The following is a 24653-nucleotide window of genomic DNA, read 5'->3' as shown; positions in this document are numbered from 1 at the left end:
CCTCAGTGGAAAAGGAGGCCCAGGCTATAGTGGAAGCTGTGCAGCATTGGAGGCATTACCTGGCCGGCAGGAGATTCACTCTCCTCACGGACCAATGGTTGGTGGCCTTCATGTTCGATAATGTGCAGTGGGGCAAGATCAAGAACGACAAGATCCTGCGGTGGAGGATTGAACTCTCCACCTATAATTACGAGATCTTGTATCGTCCCGGAAAGCTGAACGAGCCGTCCGATGCCCTATCCCGCGGCACATGTGCCAACGCACAAGTGGACCGTCTCCGAACCCTCCACGAGGACCTCTGCCACCCGGGGGTCACTCGGTTCTATTACTTCGTAAAGACCCGCAACCTGCCCTACCCCATCGAGGAGGTCAGGACAGTCACCAGGAACTGCCAGATCTGCGCAGAGTGCAAGCCGCATTTCTACAGGCCAGATAAAGCGTACCTGATAAAAGCTTCCCGTCCCTTTGAACGCCTCAGTCTGGACTTCAAAGGCCCGCTCCCCTCCACCGACCCCAACACGTACTTCCTGAACGTGGTTGACGAATACTCCCGTTTCCCTTTCGCCATCCCCTGCCCCGACATGACCGCAGCCACGGTCATTAAAGCCCTCGGCACCATCTTTACACTGTTCGGTTTCCCCGCCTACATACATAGCGATAGGGGGCCCTCCTTCATGAGCGATGAACTGCGTCAATTCCTGCTCAGCAAGAGCACCGCCTCGAGCAGGACGACCAGTTACAACCCCTGGGGGAACGGTCAGGTAGAGAGGGAGAATGGAACGGTCTGGAAGACCGTCCTGCTGGCCCTACGGTCCAGAAGTCTCCCAGTTTCCCGCTGGCAGGAAGTCCTCCCGAACACCCTCCACTCCATCCGGTCGCTGCTGTGTACAACAACGAATCAAACGCCTCACGAACGCCTCCTTGTCTTCCCTAGGCAGTCCTCCTCCGGAACGTCACTTCTGACCTGGCAGGCAGCCCGGGACCTGTCCTGCTCCGAAAACATGTGCGGGCGCACAAATCGGACCCGTTGGTCGAGAGGGTTCATCTCCTCCACGCGAACCCTCAATACGCCTACATGGCTTACCCCGACGGCCGACAGGACACGGTCTCCCTGCGGAACCTGGCACCCGCCGGAGCTCCACACACACCCCCAACACCAATCACCCCCTCCCTCCCACTGGTGCACCCCACAGCCGCCCGCTTCCTGGGTGGATCGGTCCTTCCCCCGGTCCCGAATAGGAGTATTGGAGCGGGAAGAGGCATCGCGACGCTCCCAGAGACGACGGGGCCCGAACCAGCGCCTGCATCACCACCGGGTCTAAGACGATCGGCGAGGACGACCAGGACACCCATTCGACTCATCGAATCAGTATAGTAAAGCAAGAAATGCCTCTGTAAATAATTTTTTTGGGGTTGCCCAGTAAAAGCGGCATTGTAAGTATTACTAGTAATTGATATCGGAGCATAGCCGCCGTGTTAGCGGCATCCTAGTTACCGACTCTGTAAACCCCTCCCACCATACGGCCCACGACCCCGCCGGGTTCTTTTTTAACAAGGGGTGAATGTGGTGGTATGTATTAGGGGTATTAAGGTACCCTGTGATACCGAGAGGCTATTGGTGGATAGACACTGGGTCCTGAAGGGATCATCGCCTACTGGCTCCACCCAGTAAGGCGGAGTATAAGAGCCCGGGTTCTCCCAGCAGCCACATTCTGTAACTGTGCTGCTGGGGAACAAGTCTGCGTAATAAAGCTGTCGTTCGACTCCTTCTCATCCCGCCTCGCGAGTGATTAATTGTGCTACAGGGTGAAAGGCCGTTTGCTCACAGCATCCCCCTTCCTTTTGTCCATTACTGTGACTGTATCCTCTGCTTCTTGCTGTAGTTGAGAGGGAAGTTTCTGACTATTTACCCTGCCCCTATTCCAAGGACAACACTCCCAGCCTCCCAATCTATCCTCATGGAGACAGAGCCTTATCCCCGGAATCTTCTGTGTGCTCTCTCTCCAGATTTCTGAATTATCATTCAGACTCTCTCCAGGTGACCGGTCTGGTTGGCTTCATGTTAATGACAGTGACCTGAATGTCAGGTTAATCCTGATACTGGGAATTGCTGCAGTTCCCGGCTCACCAGGGGTGGAGCAGAGACAAACATCTGGATTTGCTGAAAGTCAGAGAGACTTTTCTCAAACTGTGAACTGCACAGTTGCTGCTGAATCCCAGCTGTGCTTGGGTCGGGAACTTTGCTCCTGTTTCAAAGTCTGGAATCCGGCTACTGAGGATCTTCCAGAGAAGCTGCTTTTTGTTCACTTTGCAGTGACAGAGAGGGAGGGAGAGGGGAGAGGAGGGGACGGAGAGGGAGGAGAGGGAGGGGGGGGGAGAGAGAGGAAGAGGAGGGGAGGGAGAAGGGAGAGGGAGAGGGGAGAGGGAGGGAGAGGGAGAGGAGAAGGGAGGGAGGGAGAGGAGAAGGGAGGGAGGGAGAGGAGAAGGGAGGGAGAGAGGGAGGGAGGGAGGGGGAGAGGGGAGGAGGGAGAGAATATCTCTCTCTGGTTAATAATTTAACCATTAACCAGCAGCAATCAGAGTTTCTGCTACAAAAGCCTCTTGCTTCCCATTTGCCTCTTGCCGGGATTGGGAATGGGAAAAGGATTCTTCATCAGTAAACCCCTGCTGGGGGGCTGCGTCCTGCTCCTCGCCGCCGCTCTCGCCACGATTATCGCGCTCGCCGTGGTTTACGCTCAAGAGAAGGAGCGGAATTTGGGCAGTGACTGGCCGGCGGACGGGACGAGTTCCCCGCCCGGGGCGGACGGGACGAGTTCCCCGCCCGGGGCGGACGGGACGAGTTCCCCGCCGCCTGCAGACAATCCCTGGAATAGGCTGCGGCTGCCCCGGGACCTGGTCCCCGGACATTATGAAGTCAGTTTGTGGCCGCGCCTCTCCCGGGATCCGCAAAAAGGCTTTTATTTCAGCGGAAACTGCACCGTTTTCTTTCACTGCGTCCAGGAGACGGACCTGATCCTAATTCACAGCCACAAGCTCAGCCTGAGCCGCTTTGGGGAGCATCCCGCCCAGCTGGGGGTGAAGGGGGGGGGTCTTCCTGCCCCCACTATCCGCAACTCGTGGCTGCAAAACGACACCCAGATGCTGGTCCTGCAACTTTCCTCCAAACTGCGCCCCGGGCGCACCTACTGGCTGCACAGCCGCTTCCAGGGCGCCCTGGCCGACGATCTTTCGGGATTTTACCGGAGTCAATACATCAATGGGACTGGACACGCCAGGTAGAGAAACTCTGCATTCCTCCTCACCCAAACTCAGCAAAACTCACTTTATTCCTTCTTCCATTAAAGTTCAAAAAAAGGATAATTTAGGGAATAGAATTGAATGGGAGCGGTTCAGAGAAAGGTCACAGGCGGAACGCTAAAATCGGGAAACGCGATTGGCCGAAGAATAGCTTCCGACGCCAAAATTGTAGCAATTTGACACCAAATCGAATTCTCCGTCATCTGAAATACGGGGCGAAATTCTCCCCAAACGGCGCGATGTCCGCCGACTTGCGCCCAAAACGGCGCCAATCAGACGGGCATCGCGCCGCCCCAAAGGTGCGGAATGCTCCGCATCTTTGGGGGCCGAGCCCCAACATTGAGGGGCTAGGCCGACGCCGGAGGGATTTCCGCCCCGCCAGTTGGCGGAAACGGCCTTTGTTGCCCCGCCAGCTGGCGCGGAAATGACATCTCCGGGCGGCGCATGCGCGGGAGCGTCAGCGGCCGCTGTCAGTTTCCCATGCATGCGCAGTGGAGGGAGTCTCTTCCGCCTCTGCCATGGTGGAGACCGTGGCGAAGGCGGAAGGGAACGAGTGCCCCCACGGCACAGGCCCGCCCGCGGATCGGTGGGCCCGATCACGGGCCAGGCCACCGTGGGGGCATCCCCCAGGGTCAGATCGCCCCATGCCCCCCCAGGACCCCGGAGCCCGCCCGTGCCGCCTTGTCCCGCTGGTAAATAGGTGCTTTAATTTACGCCGGCGGGACAGGCAATTTCTCAGCGGGACTTCGGCCCATTCGGGCCGGAGAATTGAGCGGGGGTGCCAACCGGCGCGGCCCGATTCCCGCCCCGGCCCAATCTCCGGTACCGGAGACTTCGGCAACCAGCGGGGGTGGGATTCACGGCGGCCAACAGCCATTCTCCGACCCGCTGGGGGGTCGGAGAATGACACCTACGGTGTCAATGCTGTTGCCGTATCATCAGCGGGACTGACTCAGTATTCACCGGGGCCTCCGCCATTCTCCGGGGCCGAGCTCCCCATGGCGAGGTTCACTTGTACTTTTAAAAATCGTGAAACCGGCGCCGTGTCTGCTGAGGGAGAGGGAGGGGGTACAGGAAGTGTCCAACATAGTTTGCTGACAGTTGTGTCGCTGGCCGGGGGGGTGGTAGCGGGGGGTGGCCAGGGGGTGCGCTGTTGGGTCGGGGTTGACGGGCACGGAACATCATTGCCGCAGCCGGCAAGGCAGCCACACAGCTGCGAACACCGCTCACTGCCCACTGGGAACTTAGGGCCAGGGGTCATATAGGTGTCACCCCAGAGCATGCACCCCCCACCCACCCCCCCCCCCCCCCACCAAGTGCCCCCAACCGACCTATCAGCTGTAAGGGCGTGCTCCAATACAACCAGTGCCATCTTCTTGGCTGGGATGAGTGTGTGTGGGGAGTGTAATGTGTGTGTGTGGCTGGGATAAGTGAGTGTGGGGAGTGTACTGTGTGTGTGTGGCTGGGATAAGTGAGTGTGGGGAGTGTAATGTGTGTGTGTGGCTGGGATAAGTGTGTGTGGGGAGTGTAATGTGTGTGTGTGGCTGGGATAAGTGAGTGTGGGGAGTGTAATGTGTGTGTCCGGCTGGGATGAGTGTGTGTGGGGAGTGTAATGTGTGTGTGTGGCTGGGATAAGTGTGTGTGGGGAGTGTAATGTGTGTGTGTGGCTGGGATGAGTGTGCGTGGGGAGTGTAATGTGTGTGCGGATGGGGTGAGTGTGTGTGGGGAGTGTAATGTGTGTGTGCGGCTGGGATGAGTGTGTGTGGGGAGTGTAATGTGTGTGTGTGGCTGGGATAAGTGAGTGTGGTGAGTGTAATGTGTGTGTCCGGCTGGGATGAGTGTGTGTGGGGAGTGTAATGTGTGTGCGGATGGGGTGAGTGTGTGTGGGGAGTGTAATGTGTATGTGTGGCTGGGATGAGTGTGTGTGGGGAGTGTAATGTGTGTGCGGATGGGGTGAGTGTGTGTGGGGAGTGTAATGTGTATGTGTGGCTGGGAATAGTGTGTGTAGGGAGTGTAATGTGTGTGCGCGACTGGGGTGAGTGTGTGTGTGGAGTGTAATGTGTGTGTGTGGCTGGGATAAGTGTGTGGGGAGTGTAATGTGTGTGTGCGGCTGGGGTGAGTGTGTGAGGGAAATGTAATGTGTGTGTGCGGCTGGGATGAGTGTGTGTGGGGAGTGTAATGTGTATGTGTGGCTGGGATGAGTATGTTTGGGGAGTGTAATGTGTGTGTGCGGCTGGGTTAAGTATGTGCGGGGAATGTAATGTGTGTGTGCGGCTGGGATGAGTGTGTGAGGGGAATGTAATGTGTGTGTGCGGCTGGGATGAGTGTGTGCGGGGAGTGTAATGTGTGTGTGCGGCTGGGCTGAGTGTGTGTGGGGAGTGTAATGTGTGTGTGTGGCTGGGATCAGTGTGTGTGGGGAGTGTAATATGTGTGTACGGCTGGGATGAGTGTGTGTGGGGAGTGTAATGTGTGTGTGTGGCTGGGATAAGTGAGTGTGGGGAGTGTAATGTGTGTGTGTGGCTGGGATAAGTGAGTGTGGGGAGTGTAATGTGTGTGTGTGGCTGGGATAAGTGTGTGTGGGGAGTGTAATGTGTGTGTGTGGCTGGGATAAGTGAGTGTGGGGAGTGTAATGTGTGTGTCAGGCTGGGATGAGTGTGTGTGGGGAGTGTAATGTGTGTGTGTGGCTGGGATAAGTGTGTGTGGGGAGTGTAATGTGTGTGTCCGGCTGGGATGAGTGTGTGTGGGGAGTGTAATGTGTGTGCGGATGGGGTGAGTGTGTGTGGGGAGTGTAATGTGTGTGTGCGGCTGGGATGAGTGTGTGTGGGGAGTGTAATGTGTGTGTGTGGCTGGGATAAGTGAGTGTGGGGAGTGTAATGTGTGTGTCCGGCTGGGATGAGTGTGTGTGGGGAGTGTAATGTGTGTGCGGATGGGGTGAGTGTGTGTGGGGAGTGTAATGTGTATGTGTGGCTGGGATGAGTGTGTGTGGGGAGTGTAATGTGTGTGCGGATGGGGTGAGTGTGTGTGGGGAGTGTAATGTGTATGTGTGGCTGGGAATAGTGTGTGTGGGGAGTGTAATGTGTGTGCGCGACTGGGGTGAGTGTGTGTGGGGAGTGTAATGTGTGTGTGTGGCTGGGATAAGTGTGTGGGGAGTGTAATGTGTGTGTGCGGCTGGGGTGAGTGTGTGAGGGAAATGTAATGTGTGTGTGCGGCTGGGATGAGTGTGTGTGGGGAGTGTAATGTGTATGTGTGGCTGGGATGAGTATGTTTGGGGAGTGTAATGTGTGTGTGCGGCTGGGTTAAGTATGTACGGGGAATGTAATGTGTGTGCGGCTGGGATGAGTGTGTGAGGGGAATGTAATGTGTGTGTGCGGCTGGGATGAGTGTGTGCGGGGAGTGTAATGTGTGTGTGCGGCTGGGCTGAGTGTGTGTGGGGAGTGCAATGTGTATGTGCGGCTGGGATGAGTGTGTGTGGGGAGTGTAATGTGTGTGTGTGGCTGGGATCAGTGTGTGTGGGGAGTGTAATATGTGTGTACGGCTGGGATGAGTGTGTGTGGGGAGTGTAATGTGTGTGTGTGGCTGGGATAAGTGAGTGTGGGGAGTGTAATGTGTGTGTGTGGCTGGGATAAGTGTGTGTGGGGAGTGTAATATGTGTGTACGGCTGGGATGAGTGTGTGTGGGGAGTGTAATGTGTGTGTGTGGCTGGGATCAGTGTGTGTGGGGAGTGTAATATGTGTGTACGGCTGGGATGAGTGTGTGTGGGGAGTGTAATGTGTGTGTGCGGCTGGGATGAGTGTGTGTGGGGAGTGTAATGTGTGTGTGTGGCTGGGATAAGTGAGTGTGGGGAGTGTAATGTGTGTGTGTGGCTGGGGTAAGTGTGTGTGGGGAGTGTAATGTGTGTGCGCGGCTGGGATGAGTGTGTGTGGGGAGTGTAATGTGTATGTGCGGCTGGGATGAGTGTGTGTGGGGAGTGTAATGTGTATGTACATACATGTGTAAACATACAAAGTAGCAAAGATCAGTGGGAGACTAGAGGACTGGGAAATCTTTAGGGGGCAACAGAAAGCTACTAAAAAAGCTATAAAGAAGAATAAGATAGATTATGAGAGTAAACTTGCTCAGAATGTAAAAACAGATAGTAAAAGTTTCTACAAATACATAAAACAAAAAAGAGTGGCTAAGGTAAATATTGGTCCTTTAGAGGATGAGAAGGGAGATTTAATAATGGGAGATGAGGAAATGGCTGAGGAACTGAACAGGTTTTTTGGGTCGGTCTTCACAGTGGAAGACACAAATAACATGCCAGTGACTGATGGAAATGAGGCTATGACAGGTGAGGACCTTGAGAGGATTGATATCACCAAGGAGGTAGTGATGGGCAAGCTAATGGGGCTAAAGGTAGACAAGTCTCCTGGCCCTGATGGAATGCATCCCAGAGTGCTAAAAGAGATGGCTAGGGAAATTGCAAATGCACTAGTGATAATTTACCAAAATTCACTAGACTCTGGGGTAGTCCCGGCGGATTGGAAATTAGCAAACGTGACACCACTGTTTAAAAAAGGAGGTAGGCAGAAAGTGGGTAATTATAGGCCAGTGAGCTTCACTTCGGTAGTAGGGAAGATGCTGGAATCTATCATCAAGGAAGAAATAGCGAGTCATCTGGATGGAAATTGTCTCATTGGACAGACGCAGCATGGGTTCATAAAGGGCAGGTCGTGCCTAACTAATTTAGTGGAGTTTTTTGAGGACATTAACAGTGCGGTAGATAATGGGGAGCCAATGGATGTGGTATATCTGGATTTCCAGAAAGCCTTTGACAAGGTGCCACACAAAAGGTTGTTGCATAAGATAAAGATGCATGGCATTAAGGGGAAAGTAGTAGCATGGATAGAGGATTGGTTAATTAATAGAAAGCAAAGAGTGGGGATTAATGGGTGTTTCTCTGGTTGGCAATCAGTAGCTAGTGGTGTCCCTCAGGGATCAGTGTTGGGCCCACAACTGTTCACAATTTACATAGATGATTTGGAGTTGGGGACCAAGGGCAATGTGTCCAAGTTTGCAGACGACACTAAGATAAGTGGTAAAGCAAAAAGTGCAGAGGATACTGGAAGTCTGCAGAGGGATTTGGACAGGCTCAGTGAATGGGCTAGGGTCTGGCAGATGGAATACAATGTTGACAAATGTGAGGTTATCCATCTTGATAGGAATAACAGCAAAAGGGATTATTATTTAAATGATAAAATATTAAAACATGCTGCTGTGCAGAGAGACCTGGGTGTGCTAGTGCACGAGTCGCAGAAAGTTGGCTTTCAGGTTCAACAGGTGATTAAGAAGGCAAATGGAATTTTGTCCTTCATTGCTAGAGGGATGGAGTTTAAGACTAGGGAGGTTATGCTGCAATTGTATAAGGTGTTAGTGAGGCCACACCTGGAGTATTGTGTTCAGTTTTGGTCTCCTTACTTGAGAAAGGACGTACTGGCACTGGAGGGTGTGCAGAGGAGATTCACTAGGTTAATCCCAGAGCTGAAGGGGTTGGATTACGAGGAGAGGTTGAGTAGACTGGGACTGTACTCGTTGGAATTTAGAAGGATGAGGGGGGATCTTATAGAAACATAAAAAATTATGAAGGGAATAGATAGGATAGATGCGGGCAGGTTGTTTCCACTGGCGGGTGAAAGCAGAACTAGGGGGCATAGCCTCAAAATAAGGGGAAGTAGATTTAGGACTGAGTTTAGGAGGAACTTCTTCACCCAAAGGGTTGTGAATCTATGGAATTCCTTGCCCAGTGAAGCAGTAGAGGCTCCTTCATTAAATGTTTTTAAGATAAAGATAGATAGTTTTTTGAAGAATAAAGGGATTAAGGGTTATGGTGTTCGGGCCGGAAAGTGGAGCTGAGTCCACAAAAGATCAGCCATGATCTCATTGAATGGTGGAGCAGGCTCGAGGGGCCAGATGGCCGACTCCTGCTCCTAGCTCTTATGTTCTTATTTTCTTATGTGTGGCTGGGATGAGTGTGTGTGGGGAGTGTAATGTGTGTGTGCGGCTGGGATGAGTGTGTGTGGGGAGTGTAATGTGTGTGTGCAGCTGGGATGAGTGTGTGTGGGGAGTGTAATGTGTGTGTCCGGCTGGGATGAGTGTGTCTGGGGAGTGTATATGTGTGTGCGGCTGGGATGAGTGTGTGTGAGGAGTGTAATGTGTGTGTGCGGCTGGGATGAGTGTGTGTGGGGAGTGTAATGTGTGTGTGCGGCTGGGATGAGTGTGTGTGGGGAGTGTAATGTGTGTGTGTGGCTGGGATGAGTGTGTGTGGGGAGTGTAATGTGTGTGTGCGGCTGGGATGAGTGTGTGTGGGGAGTGTAATGTGTGTGTGTGACTGGGATGAGTGTGTGTGGGGAGTGTAATGTGTGCGCGGTTGGGATGAGTGTGTGTGGGGAGTGTAATGTGTATGTGCGGCTGGGATGAGTGTGTGTGGGGAGTGTAATGTGTGTGTGCGGCTGGGATGAGTGTGTGTGGGGAGTGTAATGTGTGTGTGCAGCTGGGGTGAGTGTGTGGGGAGTGTAATGTGTGTGTGTTGCTGGGATGAGTGTGTGTGGGGAGTGTAATGTGTGTGTGCGGCTGGGGTGAGTGTGTGTGGGGAGTGTAATGTGTGTGTGCGGCTGGGGTGAGTGTGTGTGGGGAGTGTAATGTGTGTGTGCGGCTGGGATGAGTGTGTGGGGGGAGTGTAATGTGTGTGCGGCTGGGATGAGTGTGTGTGGGGAGTGTAATGTGTGTGTGCGGCTGGGATGAGTGTGTGTGGGGAGTGTAATGTGTGTGTGCGGCTGGGATGAGTGTGTGTGGGGAGTGTAATGTGTGTGTGCGGCTGGGATGAGTGTGTGTGGGGGGTGTAATGTGTGTGTGCGGCTGGGATGAGTGTGTGTGGGGAGTGTAATGTGTGTGCGGCTGGGATGAGTGTGTGTGGGGAGTGTAATGTGTGTGTGCGGCTGGGATGAGTGTGTGTGGGGAGTGTAATGTGTGTGTGGGGCTGGGGTGAGTGTGTGTGGGGAGTGTAATGTGCGTGTGCGGCTGGGATGAGTGTGGGTGGGGAGTGTAATGTGTGTGTGTGGCTGGGATGAGTGTGTGTGGGGAGTGTGTTGGCTGGGATGAGTGTGTGTGGGGAGTGTGTTGGCTGGGATGAGTGTGTGTGGGGAGTGTGTTGGCTGGGATGAGGGTGTGTGGGGAGTGTGTTGGCTGGGATGAGTGTGTGTGGGGTGTGTGTGGCTGGGATGAGTGTGTGTGGGGAGTGTAATGTGTGTGTGCAGCTGGGATGAGTGTGTGTGGGGAGTGTAATGTGTGTGTCCGGCTGGGATGAGTGTGTCTGGGGAGTGTATATGTGTGTGCGGCTGGGATGATTGTGTGTGAGGAGTGTAATGTGTGTGTGCGGCTGGGATGAGTGTGTGTGGGGAGTGTAATGTGTGTGTGTGGCTGGGACGAGTGTGTGTGGGGAGTGTAATGTGTGTGTGCGGCTGGGATGAGTGTGTGTGGGGAGTGTAATGTGTGTGCGCGGTTGGGATGAGTGTGTGTGGGGAGTGTAATGTGTATGTGCGGCTGGGATGAGTGTGTGTGGGGAGTGTAATGTGTGTGTGCGGCTGGGATGAGTGTGTGTGGGGAGTGTAATGTGTGTGTGCAGCTGGGGTGAGTGTGTGGGGAGTGTAATTTGTGTGTGTGGCTGGGATGAGTGTGTGTGGGGAGTGTAATGTGTGTGTGCGGCTGGGATGAGTGTGTGTGGGGAGTGTAATGTGTGTGTGCGGCTGGGGTGAGTGTGTGTGGGGAGTGTAATGTGTGTGTGCAGCTGGGATGAGTGTGTGTGGGGAGTGTAATGTGTGTGTCCGGCTGGGATGAGTGTGTCTGGGGAGTGTATATGTGTGTGCGGCTGGGATGAGTGTGTGTGAGGAGTGTAATGTGTGTGTGCGGCTGGGATGAGTGTGTGTGGGGAGTGTAATGTGTGTGTGTGGCTGGGATGAGTGTGTGTGGGGAGTGTAATGTGTGTGTGCGGCTGGGATGAGTGTGTGTGGGGAGTGTAATGTGTGTGCGCGGTTGGGATTAGTGTGTGTGGGGAGTGTAATGTGTATGTGCGGCTGGGATGAGTGTGTGTGGGGAGTGTAATGTGTGTGTGCGGCTGGGATGAGTGTGTGTGGGGAGTGTAATGTGTGTGTGCAGCTGGGGTGAGTGTGTGGGGAGTGTAATGTGTGTGTGTTGCTGGGATGAGTGTGTGTGGGGAGTGTAATGTGTGTGTGCGGCTGGGGTGAGTGTGTGTGGGGAGTGTAATGTGTGTGTGCGGCTGGGGTGAGTGTGTGTGGGGAGTGTAATGTGTGTGTGCGGCTGGGATGAGTGTGTGGGGGGAGTGTAATGTGTGTGCGGCTGGGATGAGTGTGTGTGGGGAGTGTAATGTGTGTGTGCGGCTGGGATGAGTGTGTGTGGGGAGTGTAATGTGTGTGTGCGGCTGGGATGAGTGTGTGTGGGGAGTGTAATGTGTGTGTGCGGCTGGGATGAGTGTGTGTGGGGGGTGTAATGTGTGTGTGCGGCTGGGATGAGTGTGTGTGGGGAGTGTAATGTGTGTGCGGCTGGGATCAGTGTGTGTGGGGAGTGTAATGCGTGTGTGGGGCTGGGGTGAGTGTGTGTGGGGAGTGTAATGTGCGTGTGCGGCTGGGATGAGTGTGGGTGGGGAGTGTAATGTGTGTGTGTGGCTGGGATGAGTGTGTGTGGGGAGTGTGTTGGCTGGGATGAGTGTGTGTGGGGAGTGTGTTGGCTGGGATGAGTGTGTGTGGGGAGTGTGTTGGCTGGGATGAGGGTGTGTGGGGAGTGTGTTGGCTGGGATGAGTGTGTGTGGGGTGTGTGTGGCTGGGATGAGTGTGTGTGGTGAGTGTAATGTGTGTGTGCAGCTGGGATGAGTGTGTGTGGGGCGTGTAATGTGTGTGTCCGGCTGGGATGAGTGTGTCTGGGGAGTGTATATGTGTGTGCGGCTGGGATGATTGTGTGTGAGGAGTGTAATGTGTGTGTGCGGCTGGGATGAGTGTGTGTGGGGAGTGTAATGTGTGTGTGTGGCTGGGATGAGTGTGTGTGGGGAGTGTAATGTGTGTGTGCGGCTGGGATGAGTGTGTGTGGGGAGTGTAATGTGTGTGCGCGGTTGGGATGAGTGTGTGTGGGGAGTGTAATGTGTATGTGCGGCTGGGATGAGTGTGTGTGGGGAGTGTAATGTGTGTGTGCGGCTGGGATGAGTGTGTGTGGGGAGTGTAATGTGTGTGTGCAGCTGGGGTGAGTGTGTGGGGAGTGTAATTTGTGTGTGTGGCTGGGATGAGTGTGTGTGGGGAGTGTAATGTGTGTGTGCGGCTGGGATGAGTGTGTGTGGGGAGTGTAATGTGTGTGTGCGGCTGGGGTGAGTGTGTGTGGGGAGTGTAATGTGTGTGTGCGGCTGGGATGAGTGTGTGGGGGGAATGTAATGTGTGTGCGGCTGGGATGAGTGTGTGTGGGGAGTGTAATGTGTGTGTGCAGCTGGGATGAGTGTGTGTGGGGAGTGTAATGTGTGTGTGCGGCTGGGATGAGTGTGTGTGGGGAGTGTAATGTGTGTGTGGGGCTGGGGTGAGTGTGTGTGGGGAGTGTAATGTGCGTGTGCGGCTGGGATGAGTGTGGGTGGGGAGTGTAATGTGTGTGTGTGGCTGGGATGAGTGTGTGTGGGGAGTGTGTTGGCTGGGATGAGTGTGTGTGGGGAGTGTGTTGGCTGGGATGAGTGTGTGTGGGGAGTGTGTTGGCTGGGATGAGTGTGTGTGGGGAGTGTGTTGGCTGGGATGAGTGTGTGTGGGGTGTGTGTGGCTGGGATGAGTGTGTGTGGGGAGTGTAATGTGCGTGTGCGGCTGGGGTGAGTGTGTGTGGGGAGTGTAATGTGTGTGTGCGAGGTTGGGATGAGTGAGTGTGGGGAGTGTAATGTGTGTGTGCGGCTGGGATGAATGTGTGTGGGGAGTGTAATGTGTGTGCGCAGCTGGGATGAGTGTGTGTGGGGAGTGTAATGTGTGTGTGCGGCTGGGATGAGTGTGTGTGGGGAGTGTAATGTGTGTGTGCGGCTGGGATGAGTGTGTGTGGGGAGTGTAATGTGTGTGTGCGGCTGGGATGAGTGTGTGTGGGGAGTGTAATGTGTCTGTGCGGCTGGGGTGAGTGTGTGTGGGGAGTGTAATGTGTGTGTGCGGCTGGGATGAGTGTGGGTGGGGAGTGTAATGTGTGTGTACGGCTGGGATGAGTGTGTGTGGGGAGTGTAATGTGTGTGTACGGCTGGGATGAGTGTGTGTGGGGAGTGTAATGTGTGTGTGCGGCTGGGGTGAGTGTGTGTGGGGAGTGTAATGTGTGTGTGCGGCTGGGATGAGTGTGTGTGGGGAGTGTAAAGTGTGTGTGCGGCTGGGATGACTGTGTGTGGGGAGTGTAATGTGTGTGTGAGGCTGGGATGAGTGTGTGTGGGGAGTGGAATGTGTGTGTGCGGCTGGGATGAGTGTGTGTGGGGAGTGTAATGTGTCTGTGCGGCTGGGGTGAGTGTGTGTGAGGAGTGTAATGTGTGTGTGCGGCTGGGATGAGTGTGTGTGGGGAGTGTAATGTGTCTGTGCGGCTGGGGTGAGTGTGTGTGGGGAGTGTAATGTGTGTGTGCGAGGTTGGGATGAGTGAGTGTGGGGAGTGTAATGTGTGTGTGCGGCTGGGATGAGTGTGTGTGGGGAGTGTAATGTGTCTGTGCGGCTGGGGTGAGTGTGTGTGAGGAGTGTAATGTGTCTGTGCGGCTGGGATGGGTGTGTGTGGGGAGTGTAATGTGTGTGCGCGGCTGGGATGAGTGTGTGCGGGGAGTGTAATGTGTGTGTGCGGCTGGGATGAGTGTGTGTGGGGAGTGTAATGTGTATGTGTGGCTGGGATGAGTGTGTGTGGGGAGTGTAATGTGTGTGTGTGGCTGGGATGAGTGTGTGTGGGGAGTGTAATGTGTGTGTGTGGCTGGGATGAGTGTGTGTGGGGAGTGTAATGTGTGTGTGCGGCTGGGATGAGTGTGTGTGGGGAGTGTAATGTGTGTGTGCGGCTGGGATGAGTGTGTGTGGGGAGTGTAATGTGTGTGTGCGGCTGGGGTGAGTGTGTATGGGGAGTGTAATGTGTGTGTACGGCTGGGATGAGTGTGTGTGGGGAGTGTAATGTGTGTGTGCGGCTGGGGTGAGTGTGTGTGGGGAGTGCAATGTGTGTGTGCGGCTGGGATGAGTGTGTGTGGGGAGTGTAATGTGTGTGCGCAGCTGGGATGAGTGAGTGTGGGGAGTGTAATGTGTGTGTGCGGCTGGGATGAGTGTGTGTGGGGAGTGTAATGTGTGTGTGCGGCTGGGATGAGTGTGTGTGGGGAGTGTAATGTGTGTGTGCGGCTGGGATGAGTGTGTGTGGGGAGTGTAATGTGTCTGTGCAGCTGGGGTGAGTGTGTGTGGGGAGTGTAATGTGTGTGTGCGGCTGGGATGAGTGTGTGTGGGGAGTGTAATGTGTCTGTGCGGCTGGGGTGAGTGTGTGTGGGGAGTGTAATGTGTATGTGTGGCTGGGATGAGTGTGTGTGGGGAGTGTAATGTGTATGTGTGGCTGGGATGAGTGTGTGCGGGGAGTGTAATGTGTCTGTGCGGCTGGGGTGAGTGTGTGTGGGGAGTGTAATGTGTGTGTGTGGCTGGGATGAGTGTGTGTGGGGAGTGTAATGTGTATGTGTGGCTGGGATGAGTGTGTGTGGGGAGTGTAATGTGTGTGTGTGGCTGGGATGAGTGTGTGTGGGGAGTGTAATGTGTATGTATGGCTGGGATGAGTGTGTGTGGGGAGTGTAATGTGTATGCGGCTGGGATCAGTGTGTGTGGGGAGTGTAATGTGTGTGTGGGGCTGGGGTGAGTGTGTGTGGGGAGTGTAATGTGCGTGTGCGGCTGGGATGAGTGTGGGTGGGGAGTGTAATGTGTGTGTGTGGCTGGGATGAGTGTGTGTGGGGAGTGTGTTGGCTGGGATGAGTGTGTGTGGGGAGTGTGTTGGCTGGGATGAGTGTGTGTGGGGAGTGTGTTGGCTGGGATGAGTGTGTGTGGGGAGTGTGTTGGCTGGGATGAGTGTGTGTGGGGTGTGTGTGGCTGGGATGAGTGTGTGTGGGGAGTGTAATGTGCGTGTGCGGCTGGGGTGAGTGTGTGTGGGGAGTGTAATGTGTGTGTGCGAGGTTGGGATGAGTGAGTGTGGGGAGTGTAATGTGTGTGTGCGGCTGGGATGAGTGTGTGTGGGGAGTGTAATGTGTGTGCGCAGCTGGGATGAGTGTGTGTGGGGAGTGTAATGTGTGTGTGCGGCTGGGATGAGTGTGTGTGGGGAGTGTAATGTGTGTGTGCGGCTGGGATGAGTGTGTGTGGGGAGTGTAATGTGTCTGTGCGGCTGGGGTGAGTGTGTGTGGGGAGTGTAATGTGTGTGTGCGGCTGGGATGAGTGTGTGTGGGGAGTGTAATGTGTGTGTACGGCTGGGATGAGTGTGTGTGGGGAGTGTAATGTGTGTGTACGGCTACGATGAGTGTGTGTGGGGAGTGTAATGTGTGTGTGCGGCTGGGGTGAGTGTGTGTGGGGAGTGTAATGTGTGTGTGCGGCTGGGATGAGTGTGTGTGGGGAGTGTAAAGTGTGTGTGCGGCTGGGATGACTGTGTGTGGGGAGTGTAATGTGTGTGTGAGGCTGGGATGAGTGTGTGTGGGGAGTGGAATGTGTGTGTGCGGCTGGGATGAGTGTGTGTGGGGAGTGTAATGTGTCTGTGCGGCTGGGGTGAGTGTGTGTGAGGAGTGTAATGTGTGTGTGCGGCTGGGATGAGTGTGTGTGGGGAGTGTAATGTGTCTGTGCGGCTGGGGTGAGTGTGTGTGGGGAGTGTAATGTGTGTGTGCGAGGTTGGGATGAGTGAGTGTGGGGAGTGTAATGTGTGTGTGCGGCTGGGATGAGTGTGTGTGGGGAGTGTAATGTGTCTGTGCGGCTGGGGTGAGTGTGTGTGAGGAGTGTAATGTGTCTGTGCGGCTGGGATGGGTGTGTGTGGGGAGTGTAATGTGTGTGTGCGGCTGGGATGAGTGTGTGTGGGGAGTGTAATGTGTGTGTGCGGCTGGGATGAGTGTGTGTGGGGAGTGTAATGTGTATGTGTGGCTGGGATGAGTGTGTGTGGGGAGTGTAATGTGTGTGTGTGGCTGGGATGAGTGTGTGTGGGGAGTGTAATGTGTATGTGTGGCTGGGATGAGTGTGTGTGGGGAGTGTAATGTGTGTGTGCGGCTGGGATGAGTGTGTGTGGGGAGTGTAATGTGTGTGTGCGGCTGGGATGAGTGTGTGTGGGGAGTGTAATGTGTGTGTGCGGCTGGGATGAGTGTGTGTGGGGAGTGTAATGTGTCTGTGCGGCTGGGGTGAGTGTGTGTGGGGAGTGTAATGTGTGTGTGCGGCTGGGATGAGTGTGGGTGGGGAGTGTAATGTGTGTGTACGGCTGGGATGAGTGTGTGTGGGGAGTGTAATGTGTGTGTACGGCTGGGATGAGTGTGTGTGGGGAGTGTAATGTGTGTGTGCGGCTGGGGTGAGTGTGTGTGGGGAGTGTAATGTGTGTGTGCGGCTGGGATGAGTGTGTGTGGGGAGTGTAAAGTGTGTGTGCGGCTGGGATGACTGTGTGTGGGGAGTGTAATGTGTGTGTGAGGCTGGGATGAGTGTGTGTGGGGAGTGGAATGTGTGTGTGCGGCTGGGATGAGTGTGTGTGGGGAGTGTAATGTGTCTGTGCGGCTGGGGTGAGTGTGTGTGAGGAGTGTAATGTGTGTGTGCGGCTGGGATGAGTGTGTGTGGGGAGTGTAATGTGTCTGTGCGGCTGGGGTGAGTGTGTGTGGGGAGTGTAATGTGTGTGTGCGAGGTTGGGATGAGTGAGTGTGGGGAGTGTAATGTGTGTGTGCGGCTGGGATGAGTGTGTGTGGGGAGTGTAATGTGTCTGTGCGGCTGGGGTGAGTGTGTGTGAGGAGTGTAATGTGTCTGTGCGGCTGGGATGGGTGTGTGTGGGGAGTGTAATGTGTGTGCGCGGCTGGGATGAGTGTGTGCGGGGAGTGTAATGTGTGTGTGCGGCTGGGATGAGTGTGTGTGGGGAGTGTAATGTGTATGTGTGGCTGGGATGAGTGTGTGTGGGGAGTGTAATGTGTGTGTGTGGCTGGGATGAGTGTGTGTGGGGAGTGTAATGTGTGTGTGGCTGGGATGAGTGTGTGTGGGGAGTGTAATGTGTGTGTGTGGCTGGGATGAGTGTGTGTGGGGAGTGTAATGTGTGTGTGCGGCTGGGATGAGTGTGTGTGGGGAGTGTAATGTGTGTGTGCGGCTGGGATGAGTGTGTGTGGGGAGTGTAATGTGTGTGTGCGGCTGGGGTGAGTGTGTATGGGGAGTGTAATGTGTGTGTACGGCTGGGATGAGTGTGTGTGGGGAGTGTAATGTGTGTGTGCGGCTGGGGTGAGTGTGTGTGGGGAGTGCAATGTGTGTGTGCGGCTGGGATGAGTGTGTGTGGGGAGTGTAATGTGTGTGCGCAGCTGGGATGAGTGAGTGTGGGGAGTGTAATGTGTGTGTGCGGCTGGGATGAGTGTGTGTGGGGAGTGTAATGTGTGTGTGCGGCTGGGATGAGTGTGTGTGGGGAGTGTAATGTGTGTGTGCGGCTGGGATGAGTGTGTGTGGGGAGTGTAATGTGTCTGTGCAGCTGGGGTGAGTGTGTGTGGGGAGTGTAATGTGTGTGTGCGGCTGGGATGAGTGTGTGTGGGGAGTGTAATGTGTCTGTGCGGCTGGGGTGAGTGTGTGTGGGGAGTGTAATGTGTATGTGTGGCTGGGATGAGTGTGTGTGGGGAGTGTAATGTGTATGTGTGGCTGGGATGAGTGTGTGCGGGGAGTGTAATGTGTATGTGTGGCTGGGATGAGTGTGTGTGGGGAGTGTAATGTGTATGCGGCTGGGATCAGTGTGTGTGGGGAGTGTAATGTGTGTGTGGGGCTGGGGTGAGTGTGTGTGGGGAGTGTAATGTGCGTGTGCGGCTGGGATGAGTGTGGGTGGGGAGTGTAATGTGTGTGTGTGGCTGGGATGAGTGTGTGTGGGGAGTGTGTTGGCTGGGATGAGTGTGTGTGGGGAGTGTGTTGGCTGGGATGAGTGTGTGTGGGGAGTGTGTTGGCTGGGATGAGTGTGTGTGGGGAGTGTGTTGGCTGGGATGAGTGTGTGTGGGGTGTGTGTGGCTGGGATGAGTGTGTGTGGGGAGTGTAATGTGCGTGTGCGGCTGGGGTGAGTGTGTGTGGGGAGTGTAATGTGTGTGTGCGAGGTTGGGATGAGTGAGTGTGGGGAGTGTAATGTGTGTGTGCGGCTGGGATGAGTGTGTGTGGGGAGTGTAATGTGTGTGCGCAGCTGGGATGAGTGTGTGTGGGGAGTGTAATGTGTGTGTGCGGCTGGGATGAGTGTGTGTGGGGAGTGTAATGTGTGTGTGCGGCTGGGATGAGTGTGTGTGGGGAGTGTAATGTGTGTGTGCGGCTGGGATGAGTGTGTGTGGGGAGTGTAATGTGTCTGTGCGGCTGGGGTGAGTGTGTGTGGGGAGTGTAATGTGTGTGTGCGGCTGGGATGAGTGTGTGTGGGGAGTGTAATGTGTGTGTACGGCTGGGATGAGTGTGTGTGGGGAGTGTAATGTGTGTGTACGGCTGGGATGAGTGTGTGTGGGGAGTGTAATGTGTGTGTGCGGCTGGGGTGAGTGTGTGTGTGGGGAGTGTAATGTGTGTGTGCGGCTGGGATGAGTGTGTGTGGGGAGTGTAAAGTGTGTGTGCGGCTGGGATGACTGTGTGTGGGGAGTGTAATGTGTGTGTGAGGCTGGGATGAGTGTGTGTGGGGAGTGGAATGTGTGTGTGCGGCTGGGATGAGTGTGTGTGGGGAGTGTAATGTGTCTGTGCGGCTGGGGTGAGTGTGTGTGAGGAGTGTAATGTGTGTGTGCGGCTGGGATGAGTGTGTGTGGGGAGTGTAATGTGTCTGTGCGGCTGGGGTGAGTGTGTGTGGGGAGTGTAATGTGTGTGTGCGAGGTTGGGATGAGTGAGTGTGGGGAGTGTAATGTGTGTGTGCGGCTGGGATGAGTGTGTGTGGGGAGTGTAATGTGTCTGTGCGGCTGGGGTGAGTGTGTGTGAGGAGTGTAATGTGTCTGTGCGGCTGGGATGGGTGTGTGTGGGGAGTGTAATGTGTGTGTGCGGCTGGGATGAGTGTGTGTGGGGAGTGTAATGTGTGTGTGCGGCTGGGATGAGTGTGTGTGGGGAGTGTAATGTGTATGTGTGGCTGGGATGAGTGTGTGTGGGGAGTGTAATGTGTGTGTGTGGCTGGGATGAGTGTGTGTGGGGAGTGTAATGTGTATGTGTGGCTGGGATGAGTGTGTGTGGGGAGTGTAATGTGTGTGTGCGGCTGGGATGAGTGTGTGTGGGGAGTGTAATGTGTGTGTGCGGCTGGGATGAGTGTGTGTGGGGAGTGTAATGTGTGTGTGCGGCTGGGGTGAGTGTGTATGGGGAGTGTAATGTGTGTGTACGGCTGGGATGAGTGTGTGTGGGGAGTGTAATGTGTGTGTGCGGCTGGGGTGAGTGTGTGTGGGGAGTGCAATGTGTGTGTGCGGCTGGGATGAGTGTGTGTGGGGAGTGTAATGTGTGTGCGCAGCTGGGATGAGTGTGTGTGGGGAGTGTAATGTGTGTGTGCGGCTGGGATGAGTGTGTGTGGGGAGTGTAATGTGTGTGTGCGGCTGGGATGAGTGTGTGTGGGGAGTGTAATGTGTGTGTGCGGCTGGGATGAGTGTGTGTGGGGAGTGTAATGTGTCTGTGCGGCTGGGGTGAGTGTGTGTGGGGAGTGTAATGTGTGTGTGCGGCTGGGATGAGTGTGTGTGGGGAGTGTAATGTGTCTGTGCGGCTGGGGTGAGTGTGTGTGGGGAGTGTAATGTGTGTGTGTGGCTGGGATGAGTGTGTGTGGGGAGTGTAATGTGTATGTGTGGCTGGGATGAGTGTGTGCGGGGAGTGTAATGTGTCTGTGCGGCTGGGGTGAGTGTGTGTGGGGAGTGTAATGTGTGTGTGTGGCTGGGATGAGTGTGTGTGGGGAGTGTAATGTGTATGTGTGGCTGGGATGAGTGTGTGTGGGGAGTGTAATGTGTGTGTGTGGCTGGGATGAGTGTGTGTGGGGAGTGTAATGTGTATGTGTGGCTGGGATGAGTGTGTGTGGGGAGTGTAATGTGTGTGTGCGGCTGGGATGAGTGTGTGTGGGGAGTGTAATGTGTGTGTGCGGCTGGGATGAGTGTGTGTGGGGAGTGTAATGTGTGTGTGCGGCTGGGGTGAGTGTGTAAGGGGAGTGTAATGTGTGTGTACGGCTGGGATGAGTGTGTGTGGGGAGTGTAATGTGTGTGTGCGGCTGGGATGAGTGTGTGTGGGGAGTGTAGTGTATGTGTGGCTGGGTGAGTGTGTGTGGGGAGTGTAATGTGTGTGTGCGGCTGGGGTGAGTGTGTAAGGGGAGTGTAATGTGTGTGTACGGCTGGGATGAGTGTGTGTGGGGAGTGTAATGTGTGTGTGCGGCTGGGATGAGTGTGTGTGGGGTGTGTAATGTGTGTGTGCGGCTGGGATGAGTGTGTGTGGGGAGTGTAAAGTGTGTATGCGGCTGGGATGAGTGTGTGTGGGGAGTGTAATGTGTGTGTGAGGCTGGGATGAGTGTGTGTGGGGAGTGTAATGTGTGTGTGCGGCTGGGATGAGTGTGTGTGGGGAGTGTAATGTGTGTGTGCGGCTGGGATGAGTGTGTGTGGGGAGTGTAATGTGTCTGTGCGGCTGGGGTGAGTGTGTGTGAGGAGTGTAATGTGTGTGTGCGGCTGGGATGAGTGTGTGTGGGGAGTGTAATGTGTCTGTGCGGCTGGGGTGAGTGTGTGTGGGGAGTGTAATGTGTGTGTGCGGCTGGGATGAGTGTGTGTGGGGAGTGTAATGTGTGTGTGCGGCTGGGGTGAGTGTGTGTGGGGAGTGTAATGTGTGTGTGCGGCTGGGATGAGTGTGTGTGGGGAGTGTAATGTATGTGTGCGGCTGGGATGAGTGTGTGTGGGGAGTGTAATGTGTGTGTGGGGCTGGGATGAGTGTGTGTGGGGAGTGTAATGTGTGTGTGAGTCTGGGATGAGTGTGTGTGGGGAGTGTAATGTGTGTGTGCGGCTGGGATGAGTGTGTGTGGGGAGTGTAATGTGTGTGTGTGGCTGGGATGAGTGTGCGTGGGGAGTGTAATGTGTGTGTGTGGCTGGGATGAGTGTGTGTGAGGAGTGTAATGTGTGTGTGTGGCTGGGATGAGTGTGCGTGGGGAGTGATGTGTCTGTGCGGCTGCAGCTTGTCAGCCTCCCGAGTGTCAATCCCGGACCCGGCAAATCCCGGACCGTTTCTCATTGGAATCGATTGTGTTCCACGTGGCCCCGGTGCCGGCCCCTCCATAGTAACGGAATTGTCCAGGTGCAGCGCCGGTTTCTGCGTTGGTGTCAGCACTTAAGAAATGGAGAATCCCGCCCCACATTCCGGGGATGAAATGGTTATAATTCCAACCAGCGGAGAGTTTTCCCCCTGATTCCCATTGACTCCAGTTTAGCTCGGGCTCCTGGATGCCACACTCGGTCAAATGCTGCCTTGATGTCGAGGGCAGTCACTCTCACCTCACCTCTGGCATTCAGCTCTTTTGTCCATGTTAGAACCAAGGCTGTAATGAGGTCAGGAGCTGAGTGACCCTGGCGGGCCCAAACTGAGTGTCTGTGAGCAGGTTATTGCTGAGTAAGTGCCGCTTGATAGCACTGTTGATGACTCCTTCCATCACGTTGCTGATGACCAAAGGTAGAGTAATTGGGCGGTAATTGGCTGGGTTGGATTTGTCCTGTTTCTTGTGTACAGGACACACCTGGGCAATTTACCACATTGCTGGGTCGATGCCAGTGTTGTAGCTGTACTGGAACAGCTTGGCTAGGGGTGCGGCAAGTTCTGGAGCACAAGTCTTCAGTACTATTGCCGGAATATTGTCAGGGCCCCACAGCGTTTGCAGTATCCAGTGCCTTCAGCCACTGAGTGCTGAATTTGGTGCATTTGAGTGCTATAGTGAGAGTTTGGTGACTGAGGGAGTATAAGGCTTCATTTTTATCTAAAGTCTAGTCTTTCTTTTATTTAGTTAATTAACTTAAAAGTTGCTGTTTGGTTTAGAAGAAGGGGAATTTTCAATCAGCTTTAAACAGGCTTCTACTTGTAGGCACTTGCAGCTGGAGCTTGTTAATTAGTTCATTGGATTAGGCCAGTTTTCAGAGGCTAGATTCACAGTACAAAAGTGATCGCACTGAGTGCTGAATTTGGTGCATTTGAGTGCTATAGTGAGAGTTTGGTGACTGAGGGAGTGCTGAATTTGGTGCATTTGAGTGCTATAGTGAGAGTTTGGTGACTGAGGGAGTTTGGTGAGGAGGGTGTAAGGTGCTCCTTTCATTTCCATTTCCTACATTTCTTCAAAGAGCATGAAGAGAGCCAGGAGTTTGCAGAGAGTGCAGCTGACTGGGAGCAGAGTCGGAGGGCGGAGATCCAGTTGGTCCACAGGGCAGCTATATTCTGTAAGGTAAGAGGGGATGGAGGCTAGGCCAGTTGCTTGCTCCTCCTGTAGGATGTGGGTGGTGAGGGATACCACCGGTGTCCCCGCTGACTATACCTGCGGGAAGTGCACCCAACTTCAGCTCCTCAAAGACCGTGTTAGGGAACTGGAGCTGAAGATGGATGAACTTCGGATCATCCGGGAGGCAGATGGGGTGATAGAGAAGAGTTACAGGGAGGTAACCACACCCAAGGTACAGGACAAGAATAGCTGGGTTACAGTCAGGGGGGAAAAAACAAACAGGCAGACAGTACAGGGATCCCTCGTGGCCGTTCCCCTTCAAAACAAGTATACCGTTTTGGATGCTGTTGGGGGGGATGACCTACCGGGGAAAGGCCCTAGCGGCCAGGTCTCTGGCACTGAGTCTGGCTCTGGGGGTCAGAAGGGAAGGGGGGAGAATAGAAAAACAATAGTTGTAGGAGATTCAATGGTTAGGGGAATAGATAGGAGATTCTGTGGTCACGAGCGAGACTCCCGGAAGGTATGTTGCCTCCCGGGTGCCAGGGCCAGGGATGTCTCGGATCGTGTCTTCAGGATCCTGAAGGGGGAGGGTGAGCAGCCAGAAGTCGTGGTGCACATTGGTACCAACGACGTAGGTAGGAAAAGGGGTGTGGAGGTAATAAACAGGTTTAGGGAGTTAGGCTGGAAGTTAAAAGCCAGGACAGACAGAGTTGTCATCTCTGGTTTGTTGCCGGTGCCACGTGATAGCGAGGCTAGGAATAGGGAGAGAGTGCAGTTGAACACGTGGCTGCAGGAATGGTGTAGTAGGGAGGGCTTCAGGTATTTGGATAATTGGAGTGCATTCTGGGGAAGGTGGGACCTGTACAAGCAGGACGGGTTGCATCTGAACCAGAGGGGCACCAATATCCTGGGAGGGAGGTTTTCTAGTACTCTTCGGGTGGGTTTAAACTAATTTGGCAGGGGAATGGGAACCGGATTTGTAGTCCAGCAACTAAGGTAGCCGATATTCAGGATGCCAAAGCGTGTAGTGAGGCAGTGGGGAAGGGAACACTGACAAAGGAGAGTACTTGCAGGCATGGAGATGGATTGAAGTGTGTGTACTTCAACGCAAGAAGCATCAGGAATAAGGTGGGTGAACTTAAGGCATGGATCGGTACTTGGGACTACGATGTGGTGGCCATCACGGAAACTTGGATAGAAGAGGGGCAGAAATGGTTGTTGGAGGTCCCTGGTTACAGATGTTTCAATAAGATTAGGGAGGGTGGTAAAAGAGGTAGTGGGGGGGGCGGTGGCATTATTAATTAGAGATAGTATAACAGCTGCAGAAAGGCAGTTCGAGGAGTATCAGCCTACTGATGTAGTATGGGTTGAAGTCAAAAATAGGAAAGGAGCAGTCACCTTGTTAGGAGTTTTCTATAGGCCCCCCAATAGTAGCAGAGATGTGGAGGAACAGATTGGGAAACAGATTTTGGATAGGTGCAGAAGTCACAGGGTAGTAGTCATGGGTGACTTTAACTTCCCAAACATTGAGTGGAAACTCTTGAGATCAAATAGTTTGGATGGGGTGGTGTTTGTGCAGTGTGTCCAGGAAGCTTTTCTAACACAGTATGTAGATTGTCCGACCAGAGGAGGGGCAATATTGGATTTAGTACTTGGTAATGAACCAGGGCAAGTGATAGATTTGTTAGTGGGGGAGCATTTTGGAGATAGTGACCACAATTCTGTGACTTTCACTTTAGTAATGGAGAGGG

At 54.3% G+C, this 24653-nt stretch overlaps 1 protein-coding gene across 1 annotated transcript in view; it reads left to right on the top strand.

The window, feature by feature from the left end:
* The first annotated feature begins 2538 nt into the window (after positions 1 to 2538).
* The window catches only part of LOC140387330 (aminopeptidase N-like), a 272573-nt gene continuing 250458 nt past the window's right edge, over positions 2539 to 24653 (top strand). The window contains exon 1 of the mRNA XM_072470259.1: positions 2539 to 3275. Within this exon, the coding sequence (XP_072326360.1) occupies positions 2635 to 3275 (641 nt within the window). The 5' untranslated portion in view covers positions 2539 to 2634. The remainder of the gene's footprint in view (positions 3276 to 24653) is intronic.

The sequence above is a fragment of the Scyliorhinus torazame genome, chromosome 12 (assembly GCF_047496885.1).
Source record: "Scyliorhinus torazame isolate Kashiwa2021f chromosome 12, sScyTor2.1, whole genome shotgun sequence".
In the NCBI taxonomy this organism is placed as follows: Eukaryota; Metazoa; Chordata; class Chondrichthyes; order Carcharhiniformes; family Scyliorhinidae; genus Scyliorhinus; species Scyliorhinus torazame.
The sequence above is the reverse complement of the archived record's forward strand: the minus strand, read 5'-3'. Positions and strand labels throughout refer to the sequence as shown.